We start from the raw sequence: 27,365 nt of genomic DNA on the forward strand, positions 1-27,365 counted from the left end.
CTCTCTTATGTTCCTTTGAATCTCTGTGGTATCAGTTGCAATACTGTTTCTTTAGTACAGATATCACCAAGTTCCTTCCAAACATTTTCTGTATTTTTCAACACAGTTAAAGTCGTGTTGTATCTACCAGTTTACATCCTATTAAAAATTTTCACCATGAAATGTTACACGTATACCCGAGGAGGGATAGGTATATATATACACACATTTAAAAAAGAATACTATGAAACACATGTACAAACACACTACCTAAGAAAGAACATTACCAATACCTATGAAGTCATCTGTGCATCCCCCTTTCTTTTCCAAAGTTATCTTTCCTTTTTTATTAATCATTCCCAGGTTTTTCTTTAGTTTTCCCATATATTTTTAAACAACATATTCCATTTCCCATTTTTGGCCATTATATAAAAAGAAATTATATATATTCTCTATGATTGCTTTTTTTGCTTGACATGTTTTTGAGATTCATCCATATTGATATATATAGCTGTAATACATTCATTTTCTACTATTGCATTAAATTCTGTTCCAAGTATATGGATAGAACACAATTTATCCATCCTTCTACTAACAGTTGGGATGTTTCCAATTAATTTGCTGTAAAAAAAGATGCTGCACTGAAGAATTTGAAATGTGGATCCTGGTGCACATATAAGGGTTTCTCTAAACTATATACCACACAGTGGAATTCTATGCATATCTTCAAAATATCCTGTTTTTCTCCACTAAACTTTGTTTTTTTTCTAACCATTCTTCCTAATACTTTTTAATGACTGTATATTATGTCAACAAGTGTATGCACTAAGCCACATCTCTGTTGTTGAACATCTAGAGTTTGTCCCTATTTCTTTCTTTCTTTCTTTTTTTTTTTTTTACTTTATACACTACTCTGGGGGGAAAAAACATTTTTGCACATGTCTTTGCTTTTTAGGTAGTTTCCTTATGAGGGATTCCCAGAAGCAGATTTTTTAAATTAAGGCTGTACCAATTTACATTCAGTGGGAGAGTTTTTATTGCTGAAATACACAAAGTAATCCCCATCCAAGTAGCTGTTAATCCTCTTGGGAGCATAGATCCCCTGGAGACTGATTAAAAGTATGGACATTTTCTCCAGAATAAAACAACACACAAATTGTTTGTATTCACAAACAAAGCAACATACAATTACAAGAAGTTTATCAGACCCTCAGAAGCCCATATGCTGACGTCTCTATTAAACATGACTTACCTACTGAATATAAGATTTCTTATAATACACCAAATACATTTACATATGAACTCAAGTACCTTTGTTTTAAATCACCATTTACTGAGTACCCACAATGTGCCAGTTCTACCCCAGATACTAGAAATAGAATTAAATGCTCCTAAATTCAAGGAATATGAGTCTACTGGGGAAGACATAAAATAACAAGTACTTACAACAAATTATATGCAGTATCAGAGGTATTCATTAGACAAAATGGAGATGTAAATTAAGGATCAACCAATTTTTCTTTTATCAAGGAGTTTCAAAAAAATGAATAAACATTCTTAAGGTTGTTATAAATAAATAGTACTAGCAAAGGGAGAAAGACATCAGATAACCTAGCATATATAGGAAATGCATATGTGAGTTTAACGTGGTTGGGTTAGAACATCAGGGAACATAGGAGGGGGAGAGACTTTTCCTTATTAAGGGCAGAGATGAAGAAAAACTATACAGCCATGAAAGACTTTAGCTGTTGGTCTGACAACACAAAGGAAACCACAAAATAAGATTTCCTCCCAAACACTTCCTTTATTACCCAAACCTACACTTACTATAATCAGAGAAAACCTTCAGTTTGCTTTTTCTGTAGCAGTTCAGTGTTCAACACACAAGGTCTAAAACCTACTCATTAATATAAGCAAGCAACACATTTAAACAGTGGCTTTCACTTTGTAAGCAAGAGTATTAGAAAGCCTGTGCAATAATTGCAATAATTTCTTCAGAGTTGCCTTGAATAACTAAATGATAGGTGAAACTATGATGTTTAAACACTTAGAATATTGCTTTTCAGCTGATCAGTTAACACTATCATCGCATGAAAAGCATCTTTTTAAATTTAGCTTAACTATTTATTGAAGTATAGTTGATATTACCTTAACTTTTTAAATGTAACTGAGCACAACTATTACTTTGAAGTTACTGATTTAATTGTAAATGGGAGATTTTTTTTAAAAACATGCATCTTATACTTCTGTGTAAAATTAAAACAATTAAGTTTGGTAACGTAATCTAGTAAATGTCTTTACTTGATAGACTTTCATCAAAAGTAGGAATACAATACTACAAAAGTAATGTTCTTGACAATATTTCCCTTTGGTGTGGTAAGACTGTATAAATATTCACTGAAATTTTAATTTGTTTAAATTTTTGCCATGCTCACTGTTTCCTTAAAATAATACCCAACTCATATACATCATAGAACTGCATGTATAGATGATGTGTATAAATATGTAAGGAGGCATTATAGTGTACTACAATTTATTTTCTTGTGTGATTAGAAAAGAAAGGAAAAACAACAGGGTTTTAAAGTTTAAATATCAACCAATTGAGGTTGAATAAGCCAACTGGAGTTTACCAAGCTCTCAGTACAAAGGCCTGACTTTTTCTTCTTTTTTGAAGTACCCCTTGGATCTCCAGATGGCATCCCATTAAAACCACTGAGCTTTGTCAAAATCGAGGATCTTTAAGGGGATCTCAAAATAATAAGATGATGTACTCTCATTTTCTAAAGAGGCACAGATTATCTAATAAACACATACAACATGGTTCCTTTCAGGTATATACTAAAGAAAGGAAATTTTTTACATGTATTAAAAAGAAACCCAAAAGGGGCAAGTGCTTTCTATGAAAATTTTCATGGAAACCCCAGTGGATCTCATAGGGGACAGGCAAAAACACAAACAAGAATATATGCTTTTTTTCTCAGGGTTTTTAGTTTTGTCCTAAGAGGGGAAACTTCATGTGGCTTTTTTTTTTTCCTAAGTGGAAACCATTCTTTAAAGGAAAAACAAAAAATGGTCAATAAAGGAAGAATTCAAAGATTTTCCTGAAGTGGTTTGAAAATAAATGGGTTGTGATGTATATCAAAAGACTTCCAAGAAAATTCTGACCACATAAAAAAGTAAAACAAATCTACAATAGGTACAAATTATATACATTTATTTTTTAATAATTTTAAATAACACTCTTGTATAAATTCTTTCATATATTCAAATCATACACAAATTTAGAAATGCATCATGAAGCTTAGTACAGCATATGTATGAGCCATGTTTTTAAAATTTGTGTTAAAATTTTAGTGACATAAATACAAGTTTAATGCTTCAGAGACATTCCCTAATTACTTGGGCTGAAATTTAATGTATTACAGAGTGCTTATGCCTAGCATTAAAACTAAACTTTAAACCATGTAGCTTTTGGACTTAGATCTGAATGAAGCCCTGGGCTCACATTCTAGGGCCGCTGTCATGGTTACTGCATATGCATAAGTAACAAGTAAGAAAGATTCCCAACTGCCTTTGAAAAAAGCATCATTCAACCACTGACATTTTAATGATCCAAAACCTTCATTCTACTTGATTTCTATTTGACTCCTTTGGATGATTCAGTGTGTTCTTCCTGCTTTCCCCTTGGCATAGTCATGGGGTCAGGGTTAGAGAGAAAACTTGCACTAACTTTCCATTACTCCCCTGCACACACACCAAACTCATTTTAGCTCCCAAACTCCATCCTATCAAGAAGATCATAACATACCAAATGTTCTTTGTGGATGAAACCAGAGGTGCTTTCTTGGCTGCAAACAGGTTCCACTGGGTTGGTTTTTACTTCTCTGAACTTTTTATCAGAGAGCTTCACTTGAGATATATAAATTCAACTCCTACCCACATACCTCAAAATATCAGAACCAGGGAATGTCCATTAAAAATAGTATTATGTTCACCATGTGTCCTACAAAAAACATAGGACCAAGGTGAATGATCTAATAGCCCAGTCCCAACTGAGGCTGTCAGGAGGACAAGCTATTGCTTTAGTTCTCTGCCTCCAAAGCAGCACAAGAAAGGCTAACTGTCCTGAAGGCACTCAGCTGACCTAAGTGAACTAGTGGGGCAGTGACTGCTGCTTTAATGATCTCTCTTCCTGGAAATATTGGCGCTAGAGAAGAGCCATATAATTGGATGCCTCTACAAATCTTTTCCCCCCAAAATCTTAACTCCTCCCATCCCATGTCTGCTGTGTTCTCTTAAAATTCAGGTATCCCTAAGAGGAACACATGAAGTCCATAGGATCTGAGTATAAATGAGGTTTAACTTTTATTATTTTTCTCTATAACTGAAGAAATTCCATTAATAAAGAGACTTCTGGGAGCCTGAGGGTGGAGGGAGGAAGGGGAAAGTAAGGGAGGACAAACATATTTAACAACACTACCTAGGACATCTGTCAGAAATGCATAAAGGCTTACTAATATAAATTAATGAATATAAAAGTACCACTTAATAGCAATATCTGTCATTTATCAATAGATTCACACTAGTCTTATCTTGTTTGACAATAAAGACATTTCTAATCCTTAGATCGTAATTTTTCCCATATTAGTTTTTCTGTAGGACTGATGAGCTCCTGATGCTGAACCCTATAGCTCATGGGATCGTGCCTTTACAGGAATAAATACTGAATATGTGCCATACTACTATTCTAGTCTGATTTTGGTGGTAGATCACCTCATGATTGATTTATATTTTAGAGCAAAACTGTTTCCACCAGCAAAAAACAGGGGAGACTAAAGAATATTATTTAGAACAAATTTTAAGACCTCAGTTTTTTTCCATTGGGAAAAATTAAGAACATGGCCTAAGAGCAATTAATAAACTACTTAAAGGCAAACATTCTTTGTGATTCAATTTTTGCAATACCTTTTAAAGTCTGCTTCCAGGAATCTCTACATGGCCAGAATCCAGACAACTTGGTTTTGGCTCTGATATCCCCAGCAGACACTCATTCTTTCTCTGTGGGCTAACTTCTGTTTAACAGATGTTTATTCTCACCATTCTCAAAACCTGACTTTGAGGGGGCAGTAATCTGGGCGAAAAGCAGGTATGTCCGTTTTCACAATTCCGTGGAATTGCGCAGTACACCGCCTGTGTACACATACGTGGCAGATGCTGGGGAAAGCAGGTTTTCCCTCCTTGCTTGGGAGGATTAGTTCACTTAAATGAAGCACAAACTGGTAGTTTTGTTTTCTCATCACAAATACTGGCTTCAGATAGTAATCCTCCTGTGTTCTTTCCATGAAGTCCTTCACAGCTGTGTGGCCCCGGATTTCACCTCATACTCACAAAAACCAGAAACATTCAGACAGGACTCCTCCTCCAGCCTTCTTGTATCTGGGGCTAGGCCATTTCTGCACTAGATCCAGTTAAAAGAACATGTGCTTTAGAGCTAGATTCCTGATTCCAAGCCTAATAATGACATATTGTGTTGCCTTAAACAAGACACTTAACCTCATCTATGAGATGGGGACAACAATTACTGCCTCAGGGACTATAGTGAGAAACAAAGGACACACATATGGAAAGGTGCTTTGCAAACTGCAAAGGGCTATAGAAATTTTCACTACTTTAATATCATATAATGTAACCTCCATTCTCATGAGCAATGGCTAAATATTCACAGCATCTCAGGTTACCAAAAGTAGATTATCTACCTGCACGTCCTCCAGCGTCATCTCCGAACCCTGAGAACAATTTAGGGGTCTCCTACAGAGGGATGACCAAATTCCAAGTTTTTCTCTGGGGAAGTTAGGCAAAGTTGTCAACTTGGATTTCTTCGGTCTAGTAAGTTTTTGCATTTTTTTCTAACCACTTGATAGTTTGCTGTTCCTCCTAATAAATATCTATATTTGACTTCTGGCTGCTTGTCCTGGCCTGTTTAATTCACAATCTGTCAATATCATAACAGATGAGAGCAACAGTAGATGGTCTCTAGGAAATAACTGTGTAGAAGCAGGCACTAACTATGCCCACCCGACTACAGACCCATTCTCAAACCAGACAAGAAGACAGGGGAACTGAAGCACTGCAGAGAGACGGTACACACCTCATGGCATATGAGTGATAAGCTATGTTTAAATGGAGGAGGTATTTTTTTGAAGTAGGGGAAGAATATAACAGGTATGAACACAGGGGTTCCCAAGTGATATGATGGCTTTTCTTTTGGAACTAAAATATTTCTAATTCCTTTGGAAGACAATCTGTTACATTTTAAAAAACCCATTTTTTAATGAGGGTATATTTTACATTAATCTATAGAATATATAGAGTGGGTAGTGTCTAATCCAGTGAGTAGTTTGGAGAGCACAGCCTGTGTCCCAGCTTAAGAATCACTGACTTCAAAATCTATTGCTTGACTCTACAGTAGGTCAAAGAACATACAACTCTACTTTCAGGTTGAGAGAGGGAAAGAAAGATTAGAAACATTCAACCTCTTATAAATTTCAACAATGTCCAAAGAGGGACTAAAAATGAATGATGCTCACCAGAGTCCCAGCTCTAGCAATATTGCCATCTATTTTACAATATTTCAACCAATCCCCATATTTTCTTTTTACAACACCAGTAACTACTGTACAAATAAATTCTAGATGATAAAATATGACATGATTTTTTACAAATAGATACAAATACAATGTTGACCAGATATGCTACATTAATTATATACACATTACTTCTCTAGAGGCAAGAATATTCCTTGTTTTTAGACAATTTCCCATTTACACTGAGACCCTAAGGAGGACCAGCAGCTTCCTGCTCCCTGATGTTGCCTTCCCCTCTCTACTATTAGAAGCTTGTCCTGTGCTTTAATCCTATCACTGAGCAAGCATTCTGGAAGGAAAAATCAAGCCCTTCTAAAAATCTTATTGGTACTTTTCTGCCCCTATTCTAGAAACAATCAAGATTGCTTATTGTGATACAGCCCAGTATCAGCTCTTCCTTGCTGATGTCTTTCAGTGCAGTGAGACGGACATCATCCCTCACTCTCCTTTAAAACTGCGTCTCGGGTATGGAGATGAAGCCTTCCAGCAGTCCTTCCCCTCCATTCCCATCGTCCTGTTTTCGCTGATGTGGTGGACACTTCCCCCGGAGTCTATATGGAGATAATAGTGGATTTGGGCTGCACTATGGAGTTCAGCCTTTCTATACTCTCATGTGGTTTGGTACAAAAATATACTTTACTTCAAGTCCTTCCTGACAGTGACTGCTTCAGATCTTCATAGGAAAAACCAAGAAGAACAGGCTAAGTGCATTACACATTGGTGCCTGAAAATCCCAGCTGTGCTCTATGCCTTTGCTTTCTCAGCGATCTCCACCAAGGCTTTGTCTGGCCCAGGAGCTGACACTGTCACAGTAAGCACTGTGGTCTAACAATGCAGGAGAAGAGTTCGAGCGCCTTAGGCTTTGTAGTTATGTATGGGAGTCGTCAGGGTCAGTTGCCCATTGGGGGCCACTTCATTGCCATCATCTTCCAGCAATCCTGACACATCTGCATTGGGAATGCTGTCATGGTAGCTGCTGAAACTGATGTTGTCCTCTTTCAGCTCGATGGTCCAAAAGGGGGCATTGAGCTTCCGGTTTTGGTACTCCCGGTACATGTATACAGCCCCCACAAATCCCATCAGCAGCACCACCACAATGATGATGACTGTCAAAATGATGATGTTAAACTGGGTCCATGATACATCAGCTAAGGCTGATGTGCTGTTCTCAGCAGAGCTCACTGAAAAGATAGTCTGCTGGGTTGTGGGGGCAAATGTACTATTTATAACAGGGGTGGGCACTGATGTGGTCAAAGAGGCATTGGAAACCAAAATGGTAGAACCTTCAGGTGTTGGAACAATAACTTCTGAAAATAAAAACAGAGAATGAAATGTAAAAGACAAAATTATCTAGTTTTAAGAAACAAAAGAAATACACATGGGAGTGGAAGTTGATATGGGATGTTGACATGATAGTCTGCTATAAGGTAATGCAAGTTAAAAATAATTTTTAAAGAAATGTAATCTGGGTGAAAATAATCTGGGTGTAGCAAGCTAGATTACTACATCCATGGCTGTTCTCCAAAATGTATTTCTGTGTATGTTGGAGTTTTCCATCCTTCTTTATTCTTGGAGAGATTCATACAAATTCCTGCAAAGGCAGTAAATATGTCACTACTGAGTTCTAAATCACTTGGTTAAAAGCGACAGGGATAGGTGACAATCATTTGAACTAAAATAAGTTCAACATGTCCAATGGCATTTCATAAAGGTAAAATTCTCTTCACAGAGCAAAAACAAACTAGGAAAAACAGTACTTTTATTACTTCTGAAAAACATAATTTAAATGTCGAAAACTGATGTCAATCAAGAGAAAAAAAAACAGCCTTCGATTTCATGAGTAGTAATTCTTCTTTTGTATTGATTATAGCTGTTCATAACTAAGGTGCTATGCTTTGTACTTCTAATTCAACATAGCTCAGTGGATATACCAAAGGCTTTGCAATCAAGCAGAACTGTGTGGCTAATGATAAGAAAGTCAATCTTTTTAAAATCGAGGTTCCTCTTCTGTAAAATGGGAATAATAATGTCTACTTTGCAGAGTTCTTAGGAAGGCTTAAAGGAGAAAATGCTATATACAACAATACCACATTTAATTGTTACATAGTAGGCTTTGCATGTAGTAGGAACTCAACAGAATGATTACTAATAGCACTATAATTCATCACTCCCAAGCCAGTAACATTAATCTATCCTAAAAAGAGGCATGTTTTACATTATCTAATAACTAATAAGAAAAATCATCACAGTCCTGTCAGCTAAGTATGGGCAAAGTATGCCTCTAAATGGGAAAGAGAATTGAGTGACAATCTCCAGGTCAGTGACAGGGTTCAAAGAGAGTCCTTCCACGTGATCACAACAGAATAAGGGCATCCAGAGAAGGGCAGGAGGATGACATTTGCCACAGACCCAACTGTCCATCAGCCCAGTATTCAGCATCTGGCAGAGTAAGAGTGGTTTTCGTAAGACTATGGTCTAATCTCTCTGTGACCTAGTAAAGCTTGAATAGCCCTAACTTGTCCTGAACTTTTGATCATTAATTTTTACCTAAACCCTTATTGAACATTCCTGTAAGAAACACTTTGCCATATGAATAACTTTTTTTTTTTTAAGTCAAAAGGAATATTACTACTATTCCCTCCATCACACATGGGAAAACTTCAGCCCAAATTAGGACAGATGCTAGAAGCAACTATTGTTTCTCAGCTAGAACTTCTAACCAGATTACTGTTGATGGTCACTGGAAGTGATGAGAATACAGGAAGCAAAGGATAAAAGAAATGATAGGACTTTTAAATTATTAACATAAAAATAAAAATAGATGAAGAGAAAATGTGAGAATACTGCAATGACTTTGTCTTGGTCCTCAAATTTGTGGAGTCGACTCTGGAGTATCAGGAGAGCAGTAGGAAAGAAGGCAATCTCTTTAGGGAAATATTTATCACAATCTATTTCCAGAAAACTCCTCTTGTGGGATTGGAAGATTTTATAGTTAAAGGCAGCTGTCCTGAAATTTTCACTGCTAGGCTCAGATATTAAGTTTACAACCTTAGGTGAAGTTTTACCTTTCTTGATGCAATTTTCCTCGAGGTCTCGAACATAACCTTCTAAGCAGTTCTCACACCAAAACCCAGTGGTGTTACGGAGGCAGTTGATGCACTCACCACTCTCGGGCTTGCAAATCTTAGGAGTTTTAATTGGGTCCACGTGGCCATGACATTGGCATTTTATACAGATGCTGTCAGAATTGTAATAGCCATTTTCACACTTATTGCAGTTCTGGCCTGTGTAACCATCTTTACACTGGACACATTTAGGTTCCAATTCACCCAGTTCTAAAAGAGAGAGAACACCAAATAATTTAGTACAGTCTCAAGCTACAATTAAAAATGCAAAACAACTACTAGTCCTCAAAATGGTTTATAAACCCTCCCTACTATCTCCTCTCAAACTTAAGACACATGATATCAAATTGATGATCTGCACTTTATTTATTAATTATCCAGTTCATAGTGAAAATGATTGGGCCATCCAGAGAGCTTATTTAGATAGAGTACAAAAGAAATATGCTCATATAAGGAGTCTGAATAATTGTAATGGATGATTATTTTATATTTTTTTATTCCTTCCTCTCTAGTTATGACAGGTGGAATAAAATATGATTTTAACAAAAACTCCTTACCCTTTCCTCAAGTCTCATATCACACATGTATAGGAATTTGATTGTAAATCCTTAGAAAGGAAAACCTTTGCTATTTTTATAATTCCCTTTCACTACAGCATCAAGGACTTTATCAACATGCGTTATACCTATTGATAACTGATTGACTGATTTTTCCTTTAAAAATGAAGATTGGGAGAAAGGCCTTACTTATGATGCAACTGCCTGTAGATGTCACTAATGAACAAGGGCAGTGAAGACATTCTCCAGTGACATCAGGACTCTGATAGTACCCCTCTTTGCATTCTTCACAGTGATCGCCTTTGCTGTTTTCCTGGCAGTTTAAACAAGCACCTAAAGGAAGCAAATTATTTTAAGAAGTTAAAGATTTACTCTGAAAGCAGAGTAGCTTGAAGTAAAATCACACATGCAGCCAGAAGACCATACTACTTAACTAGAAAAAGTTACCTAGTAGGGATTGGACAGAGTTCAGTTTCTACCTCTTTTTTTTTTATATATACTATCCAGGTCTACAGATTCTATGTCTCCTACTAGATTGTAAACTCTTTAAAAAAAGGCTGGGTACATGAGTCATAATAAGCCCTTGTTGAATGACTGAGTAGCATACTGTAAGCAGTCCAGATATTTAAACAGAAAAAATAAAAACAATTTAAGGATTCATTAAAAGAAGAGCAGATAAATTGTAGTATTTTTATAGTTAGGATAATTAGCTCAGTAAGTGAACTAGACCTACATGCATGAATATGTATAAATCTGTAAAACATCAGTGGCTGAAAAAAAGCATATTGCAGAATGATACATACAGAAGAATACTTACTGTTTTTGTAAATTTAAAAAAACCCACATTAAATAATACTAAGTAAATGGAAACAATACACTAAGCATATGGACATATACATAAAGGCAAAAATTAAATGTGAGCTGAGAGGGCACAGGCAAGTTTCATGCTCTGCTTATCTCTGACTAGGGAAGAAAACTTTATTTATAATTACGTATTTCAAATATATAACTATATACACATATGTATAAATATTAAGCAAGATTTCAAAATGTTAATATTTATTAATTCTAGGTGTGGGTATATGCAAGGTTGTTTGTTATAATATTTTCTATACGTTTTTATATTTAAAAATTCAAAATAAAAATGAAAACAATTAACTAATAAAGAAAATGAAAAAGGAGGCAAGCAAAGTTATGAGTTTAATAATAGTAATACTCCTTTTGTACCCTATTAGTAAGGATATTCTACAGGTACCAAAGAAGCATAATATCTGAAAACAGGAAAGGAAAAAGTACAGTGTAATCTACATTCCTTTTTTTGGGGGGCCACAGAAATTCAAAGGGACATTCAGAACTGCTATTACAGAAATAAGTGAGTAAACTGTATATGGAAATCTAAGAAGACAATGAAATTTTATATGATAAGCTAAATACAGTTCAATGTTCAAACTATTCATAAACAGTTTTATTTATTTTTTCTTACTAGTGAAATATTTACAAAAAAGGGAAGAGAGAATGAGGCTGTGAAATAAAATGGTCTGACAACTAGAGCAAGATTTGAAATAAAAAAATGAAAATGTTATTAACATATGTGTTGAATCTCATTTCTTAAGAAATGAGTTACAGCACAGTTCCCAGAAACTCCATGAATTTACTGAGAAAGACATCTTTAAAAGTTTATTACCTGAACACCTGGAGTTAAACTTGCATGTAAATATCATCACTTCCAATCATCTAATTTTTAAGGCCTGATCACGTTAATGATATTTTACACATATGTAACAAAGTAGTATGTACTGATTTTTCTCCAGATCTTTTTTTCTGATCCCTCTTTGGCTATGTATGTTTGTGACAATAAAAATAGCTGAAAATACATATTAGGAAAAAGCAGGTTTTAGCTCTAAAAAGAATAATCTTAAATGTCAAAGTGCATTCTACAGGTTGGAAAACTCAAAACCTGCATTATGTGTAAATCTTCCTAGTTGCTGTCCCTCCCCCTATTAAAAATGTCCAATGGAAATAAGTTTTAAGAAATGAAGTTCTGATAAAGTCCTAAACTTTAATATAAAAGTACCTCAAAAAAGTTAATAGTTCTATATCAAAATGTAGATGGTTGGAGAAATAGGGGTTTCAATAATATGTCATTTGCATGTGACAAATGTGGCAAGAAAGATCATGTTAAGAAGTCTCATTAAAGAATGGTAAATATATATACTTTTAATACTTTGCTCCTACAGTGCTACTGGGCCTACATGCTTATTATTTGATATTCTAGATAAGATCCCAAGCTTTGTGCTTATCACAATATAATTTCACTTTCTTAAATCATTTATATTAGAATATTTAAAATTTTTTTCCAGAATAATTTATTTCTATGTTTTATGCCATATCTTGCAATAAGAAAAAAAAAATCCTACAGGAAACTCATTCCATCCTCTTGGCTAGGAAGAATTAATATAGTCAAAATGGCCATCCTGCCCAAAGCAATATACAGATTTGATGCAATCCCTATCAAATTACCAACAACATTCTTCAACGAACTGGAACAAATAGTTCAAAAATTCATATGGAAACACCAAAGACCCCAAATAGCCAAAGCAATCCTGAGAAAGAAGAATAAAGTGGTGGGGATCTCACTCCCCAACTTCAAGCTCTATTACAAAGCCACAGTAATCAAGACAATTTGGTACTGGCACAAGAACAGAGCCACAGACCAGTGGAACAGATTAGAGACTCCAGACATTAATCCAAACATATATGGTCAATTAATATTCGATAAAGGAGCCATGGACATACAATGGGGAAATGACAGTCTGTTCAACAGATGGTGCTGGCAGAACTGGACAGCTACATGTAGGAGAATGAAACTGGATCACTGTCTAACCCCATACACAAAAGTAAATTCAAAATGGATCAAAGACCTGAATGTAAATCATGAAACCATAAAACTCTTAGAAAAAAACATAGGCAAAAATCTCTTGGATATAAACATGAGCAACTTCTTCATGAATATATCTCCCCAGGCAAGGAAAACAAAAGCAAAAATGAACAAGTGGGACTATATCAAGCTGAAATGCTTCTGTACAGCAAAGGACACCATCAATAGAACAAAAAGGTACCCTACAGTATGGGAGAATATTTTCGTAAATGACAGATCTGATAAAGGGTTGACATCCAAAATATATAAAGAGCTCATGCTCCTTAACAAACAAAAAGCAAATAATCCAATTAAAAAACGGGCAGAGCTGAACAGACAGTTCTCCAAAGAAGAAATTCAGATGGCCAACAGACACATGAAAAGATGCTCCACATCACTAGTTATCAGAGAAATGCAAATTAAAATCACAATGAGATATCACCTCACACCAGTAAGGATGGCCACCATCCAAAAGACAAACAACAACAAATGTTGGCGAGGTTGTGGAGAAAGGGGAACCCTCCTACACTGCTAGTGGGAATGTAAATTAGTTCAACCATTGTGGAAAGCAATATGGAGGTTCCTCAAAATGCTCAAAATAAGACTTACCATTTGACCCAGGAATTCCACTTCTAGGAATTTACCCTAAGGATGCAGCACTCCAGTTTGAAAAAGACAGATGCACCCCAATGTTTATCACAGCACTATTTACAGTAGCCAAGAAATGGAAGCAACCTAAGTGTCCATCAGCAGATGAATGGATAAAGAAGATGTGGTATATATACACAATGGAATATTATTCAGCCATAAGAAGAAAACAAATCCTACCATTTGCAACAACATGGATGGAGCTATAGGGTATGATGCTCAGTGAAATAAGCCAAGCAGAGAAAGACAAATACCAAATGATTTTACTCATCTGTGGAGTATAGGAACAAAAGAAAAACTGAAGGAACAAAAGAGCAGCAGAATCACAGAACCCAAGTATGGACTAACAGTTACCAAAGGGAAAGAGACTGGGGAGAATGGGAGGGTAGGGAGGGATAAGGGCGGGGAAGAAGAAAGGGGGTATTATGATTAGCATGTATAATACGGGGGGTGGGGGAAAGGGGAAGGCTTTGCAACACAGAGAAGACAAGTAGTGATTCTACAACATCTTACTATGCTGATGGATAGTGACTGTAATGGGGTTTGTCGGGGGGACTTGGGGTAGGGGAGAGCCTAGTAAACATAAAAAAAAAATGTAAATGAATCTACCCTTAAACGTAAAAAAAAAAAAGAATTCCTAGTAAAATTAAGTCTACACAAATTTTTTGTTATTGAAGATATCATTAGACAGTGTCGAAGAACTAAATTTATTTCGATAATCATTACAATGATGAAAAAATTCCTTGCTTCAATAATTGATTTATGCATCATTTAAATGTACAGAGTAGTTCCAATATAATTTCTTATTAACTCTAATGACAAATTTTAAAGTAGCATGGCTCTGAAATAAAGATGAAAATTCTCCATACAACTTATTGCATTTAAATGGATTTAATATTTAATATTTAAAAAATCATTTGATGTAAATAGCCATCATGAATCACTGCAAATATACTAAGATGTAATTAAACGCTTTTTTTCTTTAAAAAAAAAAATAATAATCCTACATGGTAAATACAGTCTCAAAAATAAAGATGAAAACTTTACTCAAAAGTAAAAATGAAAACATGTATAACAATAAAACTCATCAACTCTACATTGCTTTTAAAATAGCATACACCTTGAACACAGTTATAGAAAAAGAAGATTAATAAATTAAAGGCAGTTCAGACATAATACACCAAAATGCTAACAGTAGTTGTGAGGGGCAGCTGTCCTTTCAGTATTTTTCCCTCTAATTCGCAAATTGTCTCTGCTATGCATGTGTTGAGATAGGTAGGGGAAAAAATGGAAAGTCCAGTCCAACCTCACATACCTAAGTCTTGACAAAGTGCCATGTAACTCAGTACATCTTGTTTTTCATGTCAACCTATTGTTTTAACAAGTTTTATAGCCACCAGTTTAAGTTTGGAGACCCCTTGGAGATAATCAATGGGCCAAGACACAACTTGTGACACGTACATAAAGTAAATTTGGTGTTGGGTAGTTGACTTTTTCTCATTATATACTAAATTTCCCACCCCTGGGTGGAGGTTTCATATGCTAATGCTACGAGATGACATTGCAACATACATGTATGTAATCCAACTACACATATGCTAATTGAAACCCTCCCTACTCATGCTAGGTGACCGAATAACTGATGAATGAACAGTTTCGCTCCTCATAATAGGAGCCATCCTGATTCTTCTCAGTGCTGACTCTCTCTTGAGCAGCCCACCTTGGCCTATCAAGGTGTTTCTGTTTCCTCACTTCTCTAATAAAGTGCACTGCTTGTTTGCATACTCCTAAGTCTCAGTGGTAAATTCTTTAAATATGCAAGGACAAGTACTGGGGACCCCATTCTAGTTGTCTGCTAGTAACACTATCACTTTTATTTTTATTATCTTGGCTTTTTTCAAATTATAAAATGAATACACCATAATGTATATTACATGAATACTGTAAAGTGTTTCAAAAAGTCAAGCAGTTAAAAAATATCTCATGTAGAAACTTGAAGATTGATTTTTAAATCTAATATTTAAATAAAAATAAGGATCATGACCTTTAAAATCCATACACAGTAGGAAGTAATCATGTGAATTTGCTCTTCTAACAGTTTACAACTTCTCTCTGAGAGGCAGCATAGCATATGAAAAATGGCATGGTATTTAATGTCACATCTGAGTTCCATTCCCAGCTGAACCTCTTACCAGCTATGTGACCTTCAATAAGTAGCTTCTCTGAGTTTTACTTTTCCAATCTGTAAAATGGGTTAATAATTCCTTGGCTAATGATTTAATATAATGTGAGTATTTCAAAGGGTGAAAAACTATTCAATATGACATGTTTTCTCTCTCTGGTTTAGTTTCCTCATTAAACTTAAGAAAACTCAACTAGATGAGGTCTAAGTTCTCCTTAATATCAAATTTGAGGATCTTTCTTTTATAATAAATGACATATAAAAGTTAGCTGAAGTTTAATTTTGTTCATTATGCTTTGCTTGGAATCTCCCAAATAACAATACTGCCTTAAAAATCACATTCTCTTTGCTGAAAGATGGCCAAGGAATCACCATTAAAAAAAAAAAGGAATGAGTGTTTCTTGAAGATGATCTCATGATCCTTGGCTAAGCATCAAAACATTTGGTAGGGTAACCAAGACAATAACTGGTCAAAGAAAAGAATGCCAGGCCCCTTTCCAAGCAATTCAGTGATAAGCTTTGAAATCATAAATCACCACCTGTAAAAAGCCTTTTCCTTTTTTATTTTGCTGTTTCAAAGTTTATATATAAACCTGTCAGAAATAGAGCAGTGTACTTTGTTGTAGGAAGAAATGACTGATCCTCTGTCCAAGACAGAAGGCAGCGTTACCCTGTCAAAGAGAAAGAAAGCCAAGTCTGAGTGAACAAAGGCAGAAAGGAACAGGAGACAAGTTGGAGAGAAAGGGAGGCAGGAGCCAAAAACTGTAAAGTCATTTAGGCCATGGAAAGAAGTTTGCATTTTATTCCAAGAGGGATGGGAAGCCACTGGAGGGTTCAATCATGGGAATGATGTGATTTGGTTTTACATTTTTAGAAGCTCATTCTGGTTACTAAATGGAGACAGGACTTGGGTGGGGTAGGGGTGGGGGGATTAGAGAAAAGGTTAGGGCAGACAGATCAGATGAGAGAATGTCAAAATGGCTCAGAGAGATGACAGTAGCTTGGACAAGGATGAAAACAATAAACGTCATGAACACTAATCACATTCAGGGTGTATTTGAATGTTGGGCTGATAGAACTTGCTGATGGATTAGATATTCGCAGTAAGGAAAAGAAAGGAATTAAGTATGACTCTTGAGGTTTTGGACTGACAACTGGCTGAATGATGCCAGTCACCAAAATGAAGAATGCTCAGAGTATAGCAAGCTTGGCTTAGAGGGTAGAATAATGAGTTGTCTTGGGTGTGTTAGGGTTAGGAAGCCAATTAAAGCATTCAGTAAAGATACCAAGTGAACTGTTAGGTCTGTGAGTGTGAAGCTCAAGGGAGAAATATAAATTTGGTAATCAACATATATGGAGATGACACTTAAATGAAATGCAGGGGACTAAATGAGATCACCTAGGGAGAATAATTGGAGAAGACAAACAACAAAGACTTAGCTTTCTTAAGGCACTCCCGTGCTTACATTTGAACAGAGGAAGATCTAGCTGAGCTGACTGAGAAGAAACAAGGAAAGTGTGATATCCTAAAGTGAATAAAGTCATTGAGGAGTGAAGGAGTGATCAACTCACTTGAGCTGCTGCAGTCACATTACTAACTGTCAGACACAGTGAATACAGGACACCACCTTGAGTTCTTAAAAAGAAGTATGGTATATGAACATAAAGATCTAGTTTAAAAAATAGCCCCCTACTACCATTTTAAGGGAAATATGTACTCAATAAAGAAAATCTAGAAAAATATAGGAGAGTAGTAAGAAGAAGAAGAAAATCACCCTAAGAAATCTGTCCTTAAGATTTTGAGTAATTTTCCTTGAAATCTTTCCTAATGTATAGAGATTTGGGGCTTGCTTGCTTTTTTTATCATTATTTATTTAATTTTTTAAAAATTAAGGTGGTATTGATATACACTCTTCTTTTATTATTATTAAGGTATCATTGATATACATTCTTACAAAGATTTCACAAGAAAAACAATGTGTAACTACATTCACCCTTATTGAGTACACCCCATACCACATTGTGCACTAATCATGATAACCCACAATCCCCTTTACCCTCCCTTCCCACCCACCCAACACACTTCTCCCCTTTGGTAACCCCTACTCCCTTCTTGGAGTCTGTGGGTCTGCTGCTATTATGTTCCTTCAGTTTTGCTTCGTTGTTATATTCCACCAATGAGGGAAATCTTTTAGTATTTGTCTTTCTCTGCCTGACTTATTTCACTGAACATAATACCCTCTAGCTCCACCCACGTTGTTGCAAATGATAGGATTAGTTTCTTTTGGCTGAATAGTATTCCATTGTGTGTATGTACGACATCTTCTTTATCCATTCATCTACTGAGGGACACTTGGGTTGCTTCCATATCTTGGCTATTGTAAATAGTGCTGCAGTAAACATAGGGGTGCATATGTCTTTTTGAATCTGACAAGTTGTATTCTTTGGGTAAATTCCTAGGAGTGGAATTCTCAAGTCAAATAGTATTTCTATTTTTAGTTTTTTGAGGAACCTCCATATTGCTTTCCACAATGGTTGAACTAGTTTACATTCCCACCAGCAGGGTAGGAGGGTTCCCCTTTCTCCGCATCCTTGCCAGCATTTGTTGTTCCTAGTCTTTTCGATTTTGGCTATCCTAACTGGTGTGAGGTGATATCTCATTGTGGTTATAATTTGCATTTCCCTAACAATTAGCAATGTGGAGCATCTTTTCATGTGCCTGTTAGCTATCTGAATCTCTTCTTTGGAGAAGTGTCTGTTCATATCCTCTGCCCGTTTTTGAATAGAGTTATTTGTGTTTTGGGTGTTGAGGCATGTGAATTTGTTATATATTTTGGATGTTAACCCTGTCAGATATGTCACTTACAAATATATTCTCCTATACTGTAGGATGCCTTTTTGTTCTATTGATAATTTCCTTTGCTGTACAGAAGCTTTTTAGCATGATGTAGTCCCATTTGTTCATTTTTTATTTTGTTTCCCTTCCTGAGGAGATGAGTTCAGGAAAAAGTTGCTCCTGTTTATATTCAAGAGATTTTTGCCTAAGTTTTCTTCTAAGAGTTTTATGGTTTCATGACTTACATTCAAGTCTTTGATCCATTTTGAGTTTACTTTTGTGTATGGGGTTAGACAATAATCCAGTTTCATTCTCTTGCATGTAGCTGTCCAGTTTTGCCAACACCAGTTGGTGAAGAGGCTGTCATTTCCCCATTGTATATCCGTGGCTTCTTTATCATATAGTAATTGACCATATAAGCTTAGGTTTATATCTGGGCTCTCTGGTCTGTTCCATTGGTTTATGGGTCTGTTCTTGTGCCAGTACCAAATTGTCTTGATTACTGTGGCTTTGTAGTAGAGCTTGAAGTCGGGGAGCATAATCCCCCCCCCCACTTTATTCTTCCTCCTCAGGATTCCTTTGGCTGTTCGGGGTCTTCTGTGATTCCAATGAATTTTAGAACTATTTGCTCTAGTTCATTGAAGAAAGCTGTTGGTATTTTGATAGGGATTGCATTGAATTTGTAGATTGCTTTAGGCAGGATGGCCATTTTGATAATATTAATTCTTCCTATCCATGAGCACGAGATGTGTTTCCATTTATTGGTATCTTTTTAATTTCTCTCATGAGTGTCTTGTAGTTTACAGGGTATAGGTCTTTCACTTCCTTGGTTAGGTTTATTCCTAGGTATTTTATTCTTTTGATGCAATTGTGAATGGAATTGTTTTACTGATTTCTCTTTCTGCTAGTTCATCATTAGTGTGAAATGCAACAGATTTCTGTGTGTTAATTTTGTATCCTGCAGCTTTGCTGAATTCAGATATTACATCTAGTACTTTCGGAGTGGAGTCTTTAGGGTTTTTATGTACAATATCATATCATCTGCAAACAAGGAGAGTTTAACTTCTTCCTTGCCAATCTGAATGTCTTTTATTTTCGTGTTGTCTGATTGCCATGGCTAGGACCTCCAGAACTATGTTGAATAAAAGTGGGGACAGTGGCATCCTTGTCTTGTTCCCAATCTTAAAGGAAAGGATTTCAGCTTCTCGCTGTTAAGTATGATGTTGACTGTGGGTTTGTCATATATGGCCTTTATTATGTTGAGGTACTTTCCCTCTATACTCATTTTGTTGAGAGTTTTTACCAGGAATGGATGTTGAATTTTGTCGAATGCTTTTTCAGCGTCTATGGAGATGATCATGTGGTTTTTGACCTTTTTTTTGTTGATGTGGTGGATGATGTTAATGGATTTTCGAATGTTGTATCATCCTTGCATCCCTGCAATAAATCCTACTTGATCATGATGAATGATGTTTTTGATGTATATTTGAATTCAGTTTGCTAATATTTTGTTGAGTATTTTTGCATCTATGCTCATTGGGGATACTGTTCTGTAATTTTCTTTATTGTGGTGCCTTTGCCTGGTTTTGATATTGAGTGATGCTGGCCTTGTAGAACAAGTTTGGGAGTATTCCACTGTCTTCTACTTTTTGGAAAACTTTAATGATGATGGGCATTAGGTCTTCACTAAATGTTTGATAAAATTTCGTGGTGTAATCATCTGGTCCAGGGAATTTGTTCTTTGGTAGTTTTTTGATTACCAATTCAATTTCCTTGCTGGTAATTGGTCTGTTCAGATTTTCTGTTTCTTCCTGGGTCAGCCTTGGAAGGTCGTATTTTTCTAGAAAGTTTTGCATTTCTTCTAGGTTATCCAGTTTGTTACCATATAATTTTTCATAGTATTCTTTCATAATTCTTTGTGTTTCTGTGGTGTCATAGTGATTTTTCCTTTCTCATTTCTGATTCTGTTTATGTGTGTAGACTCTCTTTTTTTCTTGATATGTCTGCCTAGGGGTTTATCTATTTTGTTTATTTTCTTGAAGAACCAGCTCCTGCTTTCATTGATTCTTTTGTTTTATTCTTCTCAATTTTATTTATTTCTGCTCTAATCTTTATTATGTCCTTCCTCCCACTGACTGTGGGCCTCATTTATTCTTCTTTTTCTAGTTTCGTTAATTATGAGTTTATTCATAAGGGATTGTTCTTCTTTCCTGAGGCAGGCCTGTATTGTGATGTACTTCCCTCTTAGCACAGCCTTCGCTGAGACTCACAGGTTTTGTGGTGTTGAATTATTGTTATTTGTCTCTATATATTGTTTGATCTCTGTTTTTATTTGGTCATTGATCCATTGATTATTTAGGAACATGTTGTTAAGCCTCCATGTGTTTATGGGTTTTCTCATTTTCTTTGTATAATTTATTTCTAGTTTCATACCTTTGTGGTCTGAGAAGCTGACGGTACAATTTCAATCTTTTTTAATTTACTGAGGCTCTTTTTGTGGCCTAGTATATGATCTATTCTTGAAAATGTTCCATGTGCTCTTGAGAAGAATGTGTATCCTGTTGCTTTTGGATGGAGTGTTCTGTAGATGTCCATTAGGTTCATCTGCTCTAATGTGTTGTTCGCCTCTATCTTCTTATTTATTTTCTGTCTGGTTGATCTGTCCTTCGGAGTGAGTGGAGTGTTGAAGTCTCCTAGCATGAATGCATTGCATTCTATTTCCCCTTTTAATTGTTAGTATTTGTTTCACCTATGCAGGTGCTCCTATGTTGGGTGCATAGGTATTTTTTTTTTTTTTTAATAATTATTTTTTATTGAAGGGTAGTTGACACACAGTATTACATTACATGAGTTTCAAGTGTACAACACAGTGGTAGAACATTTATATACATAATTCTAGGTTCCAGCTATCACCCTACCAGGCTGTTACAATATCTTGACTATATTCCTTATGCTATACATTACATCCCGTTTACTTATTTATTTTACCATTGGAAGTCTGTCCTTCTTTTTTTTTTTTTTTTTTTTTTTTTTGTGAGGGCATCTTTCATATTTATTGTTCAAATGGTTGTTAACGACAATAAAATTCTGTATAGGGGAGTCAATGCTCAATGCACAATCATTATTCCACCCCAAGCCTAATTTTTGTCAGTCTCCAATCTTCTGAGGCATAACAAACAAGTTTTTACATGTAGAACAAATTCTTACATAATGAATAAGTTACATAATGAACAGTACAAGGGCAGTCATCACAGAAACTTTCGGTTTTGCTCATGCATTGTGAACTATAAACAGTCAGTTCAAATATGAATACTCATTTGGTTTTTATACTTGATTTATATGTGGATACCACATTTCTCTCTTTATTATTATTATTTTTAATAAAATGCTGAAGTGGTAGGTAGATACAAGATAAAGGTAGAAAACATAGTTTAGTGTTGTAAGAGAGCAAATGTAGATGATCAGGTGTGTGCCTGTAGACTATGTGTTAATCCAAGCTAGACCAGGGCAATAAAACATCCACGTATGCAGAAGATTTCTCTCAGAACGGGGGGGGGAGGTTCTAAGCCTCACCTCTGTTGATCCCCAATTTCTCACCTGATGGCCCCCCTGCGACTGTGCCTGTCTTAGGTTGTTCCTCCCTTGAGGAATCTTACCCGTCTCTGGCTAACCAGTCATCTTCCGGGGCCATACAGGGAAATGTGAAGTTGGTAAGTGAGAGAGAAGCCTTATTGTTTGAAAAAGTTAGCTTTTTACTTCTTTGCATATTTATGCCCTGTGGCTTCTATGCCCAGCATTTGTCTTGAGGTATCTTTACCACTTGGAAGAATTATGATACTCGGTAAATTTGATATGAGGCACGAATTCTATTTAAGGGTTGTAATTAGGAAGGAAGAAGAAAAGCTATAGAAGTAGCAGGCAGAAGAAAATATGGGAAGATTGATTCTTTCTTTGATATATCTTCTTTTTTTTTTTTTTTTTTTTTTTACGTTTTATTTTTTTTTTTTTATTTTTTATTTTTTTTAGATAATTATTTTTTATTGAAGGGTAGTTGACACACAGTATTACATTACATTAGTTTCAGGTGTACAACACAGTGATTCAACATTTATATACATGATAATTCTAAGTACCAGCTATCACCATACCAAGTTGTTACAATATTTTGACTATATTCCTTATGCTATACATTACATCCCGGTTGCTTATTTATTTTACAATTGGAAGTGTGTACTTTTTCTTGGTTGTTGTTGTTAGGGCATCTCTCATTTTTATTGATCAAATGGTTGTTAACAACAATAAAATTCTGTATAGAGGAGTCAATGCTCAATGCACAATCATTAATCCACCCCAAGCCTAATTTTCGTCAGTCTCCAATCTTCCGAAGCATAACGAACAAGTTCTTACATGGAGAACAAATTCTTACATAGTGAATAAGTTACATGGTGAACAGTACAAGGGCAGTCATCACAGAAACTTTTGGTTTTGCTCATGCATTATGAACTATAAACAGTCAGTTCAAATATGAATACACATTTGATTTTTATACTTGATTTATATGTGGATACCACATTTCTCTCTTTATTATTTTTAATAAGATGCTGAAGTGGTAGGTAGATACAACATAAAGGTAGAAAACATAGTTTAGTGTTGTAAGAGAGCAAATGTAGATGATCAGGTGTGTGCCTGTAGACTATGTGTTAATCCAAGCTAGACAAGGGCAATAAAACATCCACATATGCAGAAGATTTCTCTCAGTACAGGGGGGGTGAGGTTCTAAGCCTCACCTCTGTTGATCCCCAATTTCTCACCTGATGACCCCCCAGCGACTGTGCCTGTCTTAGGTTGTTCCTCCCTTGAGGAATCTTACCCGTCTCTGGCTAACCAGTCATCTTCCGGGGCCACACAGGGAAATGTTAAGTTGGTAAGTGAGAGAGAAGCCTTATTGTTTGAAATGGTTAGCTTTTTATTTCTTTGCATATTTATGCCCTGTGGCTTCTATGCCCAGCATTTGTCTTGAGGTATCTTTACCACTTGGAGGAGTTATGATACTCGGTAAATTTGATATGAGGCCCGAATTCTATTTAAGAATTCGTTGTAATTAGGAAGGAAGAAGAAAAGCTATAGAAGTAGCAGGCGGGAGAAAACATGGGAAGATTGATTATTTCTTTGACATATCTTCTTGTAGAGTAACTTCAGCATGTATATATTTTAAGCTACTACTTAAATTGCGCACACACATTAACATAATAGGAGTATAGTTACATAACCAAAGCGTACCTGTAATTACCAGCCATCTCCAGTGAAACCAAGAAAACCAGTTAGGCACCCTAGGCATTTGTGAAAACTTATCAATGATATGATGGTTATTATCTAACTGAATTTGAATAGTTTGAGAAAAATCAGACAAATTAAAACAACCCATTCCTGGGCACTGTTCACATCCCATATGTTCTTTTAACAGTAAATAGTCTGTAGTTGTAAGATTTTGGAGCACTACAATTTGCACTTCTCCTAATTCTTGGTTGAGTTCCAACAGTATAGATCCAGTCAAATTTGTTGTTTTACTGTATGCACAGGCCAGCTTAGATATCTCCTTCATTCCCATGGCAAGTCCAGGAGCTGGTGGGATGAGTGCATCTACAGCTGTAGCAGTGATATATCTTCTTGTAGAGTAACTTCAGCATGTATAGGTTTTAAGCTACTACTTAAATTGCACACACACATTAACATAATAGGAGTATAGTTACATAACCAAAGCATATCTGTAATTACCAGCCATCTGCAGTGAAACCAAGAAAACCAGTTAGGCACCTTAGGCATTTGTGAAAACTTATCTATGATATGGTGGATATTGTCCAACTGAACTTGAACAGTCTGAGAGAAATCAGACAAATTAAAACAACCCATTCCTGGGGACTGTTCACATGCCATATGTTCTTTTAACAATAAATAGTTTGTACTTGTAAGATTTTTGGAGCGCTACAATTTGCACTTCTCCAAATTCTTGGTTGAGTTCCAACAGTATAGATCCAGTCCAATTTTGTTGTTTTACTGTATGCACAGGCCAGCTTAGATATCTCCTTCCTCATTCCCATGGCAAGTCCAGGAACTGGTGGGATGAGTGCATCTACAGCTGTAGCAGTGCGTGGATCTTTGTTGGGGTTTTTTGATGATCATCTTCTGGCATGAGTCTTCCAGAGAGTGCAGATGTTGGAAGTTCTTTTTCATATCGTATCTTAGTTCATTTTCGGGGTAGCCCAATTAGGCTTTGATCCTCTGTATAAACACAAACAGACCCTTTGCCTACATTTTTATATGCCCTTTATACCCTTGTGTAGAACACGTTGGAGGTTACCACACAGGAACTGCCCTTTTTTTTTTTTTTTTTTTTTTTTTTTGCTATCACTAATCTACACTTACATGACGAATATTATGTTTACTAGGCTCTCCCCTATACCAGGTCTCCCCTACAAACCCCTTTACAGTCACTGTCCATCAGCATAGCAAAATGTTGTAGAATCACTACTTGCCTTCTCTGTGTTGTACAGCCCTCCCTTTTCTCCTACCCCCCCATGCATGCTAATCTTAATACCCCCCTACTTCTCCCCCCCTTATCCCTCCCTACCCACCCATCCTCCCCAGTCCCTTTCCCTTTGGTACCTGTTAGTCCATTCTTGAGTTCTGTGATTCTGCTGCTGTTTTGTTCCTTCAGTTTTTCCTTTGTTCTTATATTCCACAGATAAGAGAAATCATTTGGTATTTCTCTTTCTCCACTTGGCTTGTTTCACTGAGCATAATACCCTCCAGCTCCATCCATGTTGCTGCAAATGATTGGATTTGCCCTTTTCTTATGGCTGAGTAGTATTCCATTGTGTATATGTACCACACCTTCTTTATCCATTCATCTATTGATGGACATTTAGGTTGCTTCCAATTCTTGGCTATTGTAAATAGTGCTGCAATAAACATAGGGGTGCATCTGTCTTTCTCAAACTTGATTGCTGCGTTCTTAGGGTAAATTCCTAGGAGTGGAATTCCTGGGTCAAATGGTAAGTCTGTTTTGAGCATTTTGATGTACCTCCATACTGCTTTCCACAATGGTTGAACTAACTTACATTCCCACCAGCAGTGTAGGAGGGTTCCCCTTTCTCCACAGCCTCGCCAACATTTGTTGTTGTTTGTCTTTTGGATGGCAGCCATCCTTACTGGTGTGAGGTGATACCTCATTGTAGTTTTAATTTGCATTTCTCTGATAATTAGCGATGTGGAGCATCTTTTCATGTGTCTGTTGGCCATCTGTATTTCTTTTTTGGAGAACTGTCTGTTCAGTTCCTCTGCCCATTTTTTAATTGGGTTATTTGTTTTTTGTTTGTTGAGGCGTGAGAGCTCTTTATATATTCTGGACGTCAAGCCTTTATCGGATGTGTCATTTTCAAATATATTCTCCCATACTGTAGGGATCCTTCTTGTTCTATTGATGGTGTCTTTTGCTGTACAGAAGCTTTTCAGCTTAATATAGTCCCACTTACTCATTTTTGCTGTTGTTTTCCTTGCCCGGGGAGATATGTTCAAGAAGAGGTCACTCATGTTTATGTCTAAGAGGTTTTCGCCTATGTTTTCTTCCAAGAGTTTAATGGTTTCATGGCTTACATTCAGGTCTTTGATCCATTTTGAGTTTACTTTTGTATATGGGGTTAGACAATGGTCCAGTTTCATTCTCCTACATGTAGCTGTCCAGTTTTGCCAGCACCACCTGTTGAAGAGACTGTCATTTCGCCATTGTATGTCCATGGCTCCTTTATCAAATATTAATTGACCATATATGTCTCGGTTAATGTCTGGATTCTCTAGTCTGTTCCATTGGTCTGTGGCTCTGCTCTTGTGCCAGTACCAAATTGTCTTGATTACTATGGCTTTATAGTAGAGCTTGAAGTTGGGGAGTGAGATCCCCCCTACTTTATTCTTCTTTCTCAGGATTGCTTTGGCTATTCGGGGTCTTTGGTATTTCCATATGAATTTTTGAATTATTTGTTCCAGTTCATTGAAGAATGTTGCTGGTAGTTTCGTAGGGATTGCATCAAATCTGTATATTGCTTTGGGCAGGATGGCCATTTTGACGATATTAATTCTTCCTAGCCACGAGCATGGGATGAGTTTCCATCTGTTAGTGTCCCCTTTAATTTCTCTTAAGAGTGACTTGTAGTTTTCAGAGTATAAGTCTTTCACTTCTTTGGTTAGGTTTATTCCTAGGTATTTTATTTTTTTTGATGCAATTGTGAATGGAGTTGTTTTCCTGATTTCTCTTTCTGTTGGTTCATTGTTAGTATATAGGAAAGCCACAGATTTCTGTGTGTTGATTTTGTATCCTGCAACTTTGCTGTATTCCGATATCAGTTCTAGTAGTTTTGGGGTGGAGTCTTTAGGGTTTTTTATGTACAGTATCATGTCATCTGCAAATAGTGACAGTTTAACTT

The 27,365-nt window shown here is 36.1% G+C and overlaps 1 protein-coding gene across 2 annotated transcripts in view; it reads right to left on the reverse strand.

Moving 5' to 3' along the window:
* Nucleotides 1–3,176: 3,176 nt before the first annotated feature.
* MEGF9 (multiple EGF like domains 9) overlaps nucleotides 3,177–27,365 on the reverse strand; it is a 99,854-nt gene continuing 75,665 nt past the window's right edge. Inside the window, exons 4-6 of one of the 2 annotated variants that reach the window (XM_036915497.2) lie at nucleotides 10,495–10,638; nucleotides 9,788–9,958; nucleotides 3,177–7,930 (exon numbers count right to left, since the gene is read on the reverse strand). In XM_036915497.2, coding sequence (XP_036771392.1) covers nucleotides 7,479–7,930; nucleotides 9,788–9,958; nucleotides 10,495–10,638 — 767 coding nt within the window. In that variant the 3' untranslated portion in view covers nucleotides 3,177–7,478. Of the gene's footprint in view, nucleotides 7,931–9,688; nucleotides 9,959–10,494; nucleotides 10,639–27,365 lie in introns of both variants that reach the window. The other variant, XM_036915496.2, reaches the window with a different exon arrangement.

This window comes from Manis pentadactyla, chromosome 3, assembly GCF_030020395.1.
Source record: "Manis pentadactyla isolate mManPen7 chromosome 3, mManPen7.hap1, whole genome shotgun sequence".
Classification (NCBI taxonomy): Eukaryota; Metazoa; Chordata; class Mammalia; order Pholidota; family Manidae; genus Manis; species Manis pentadactyla.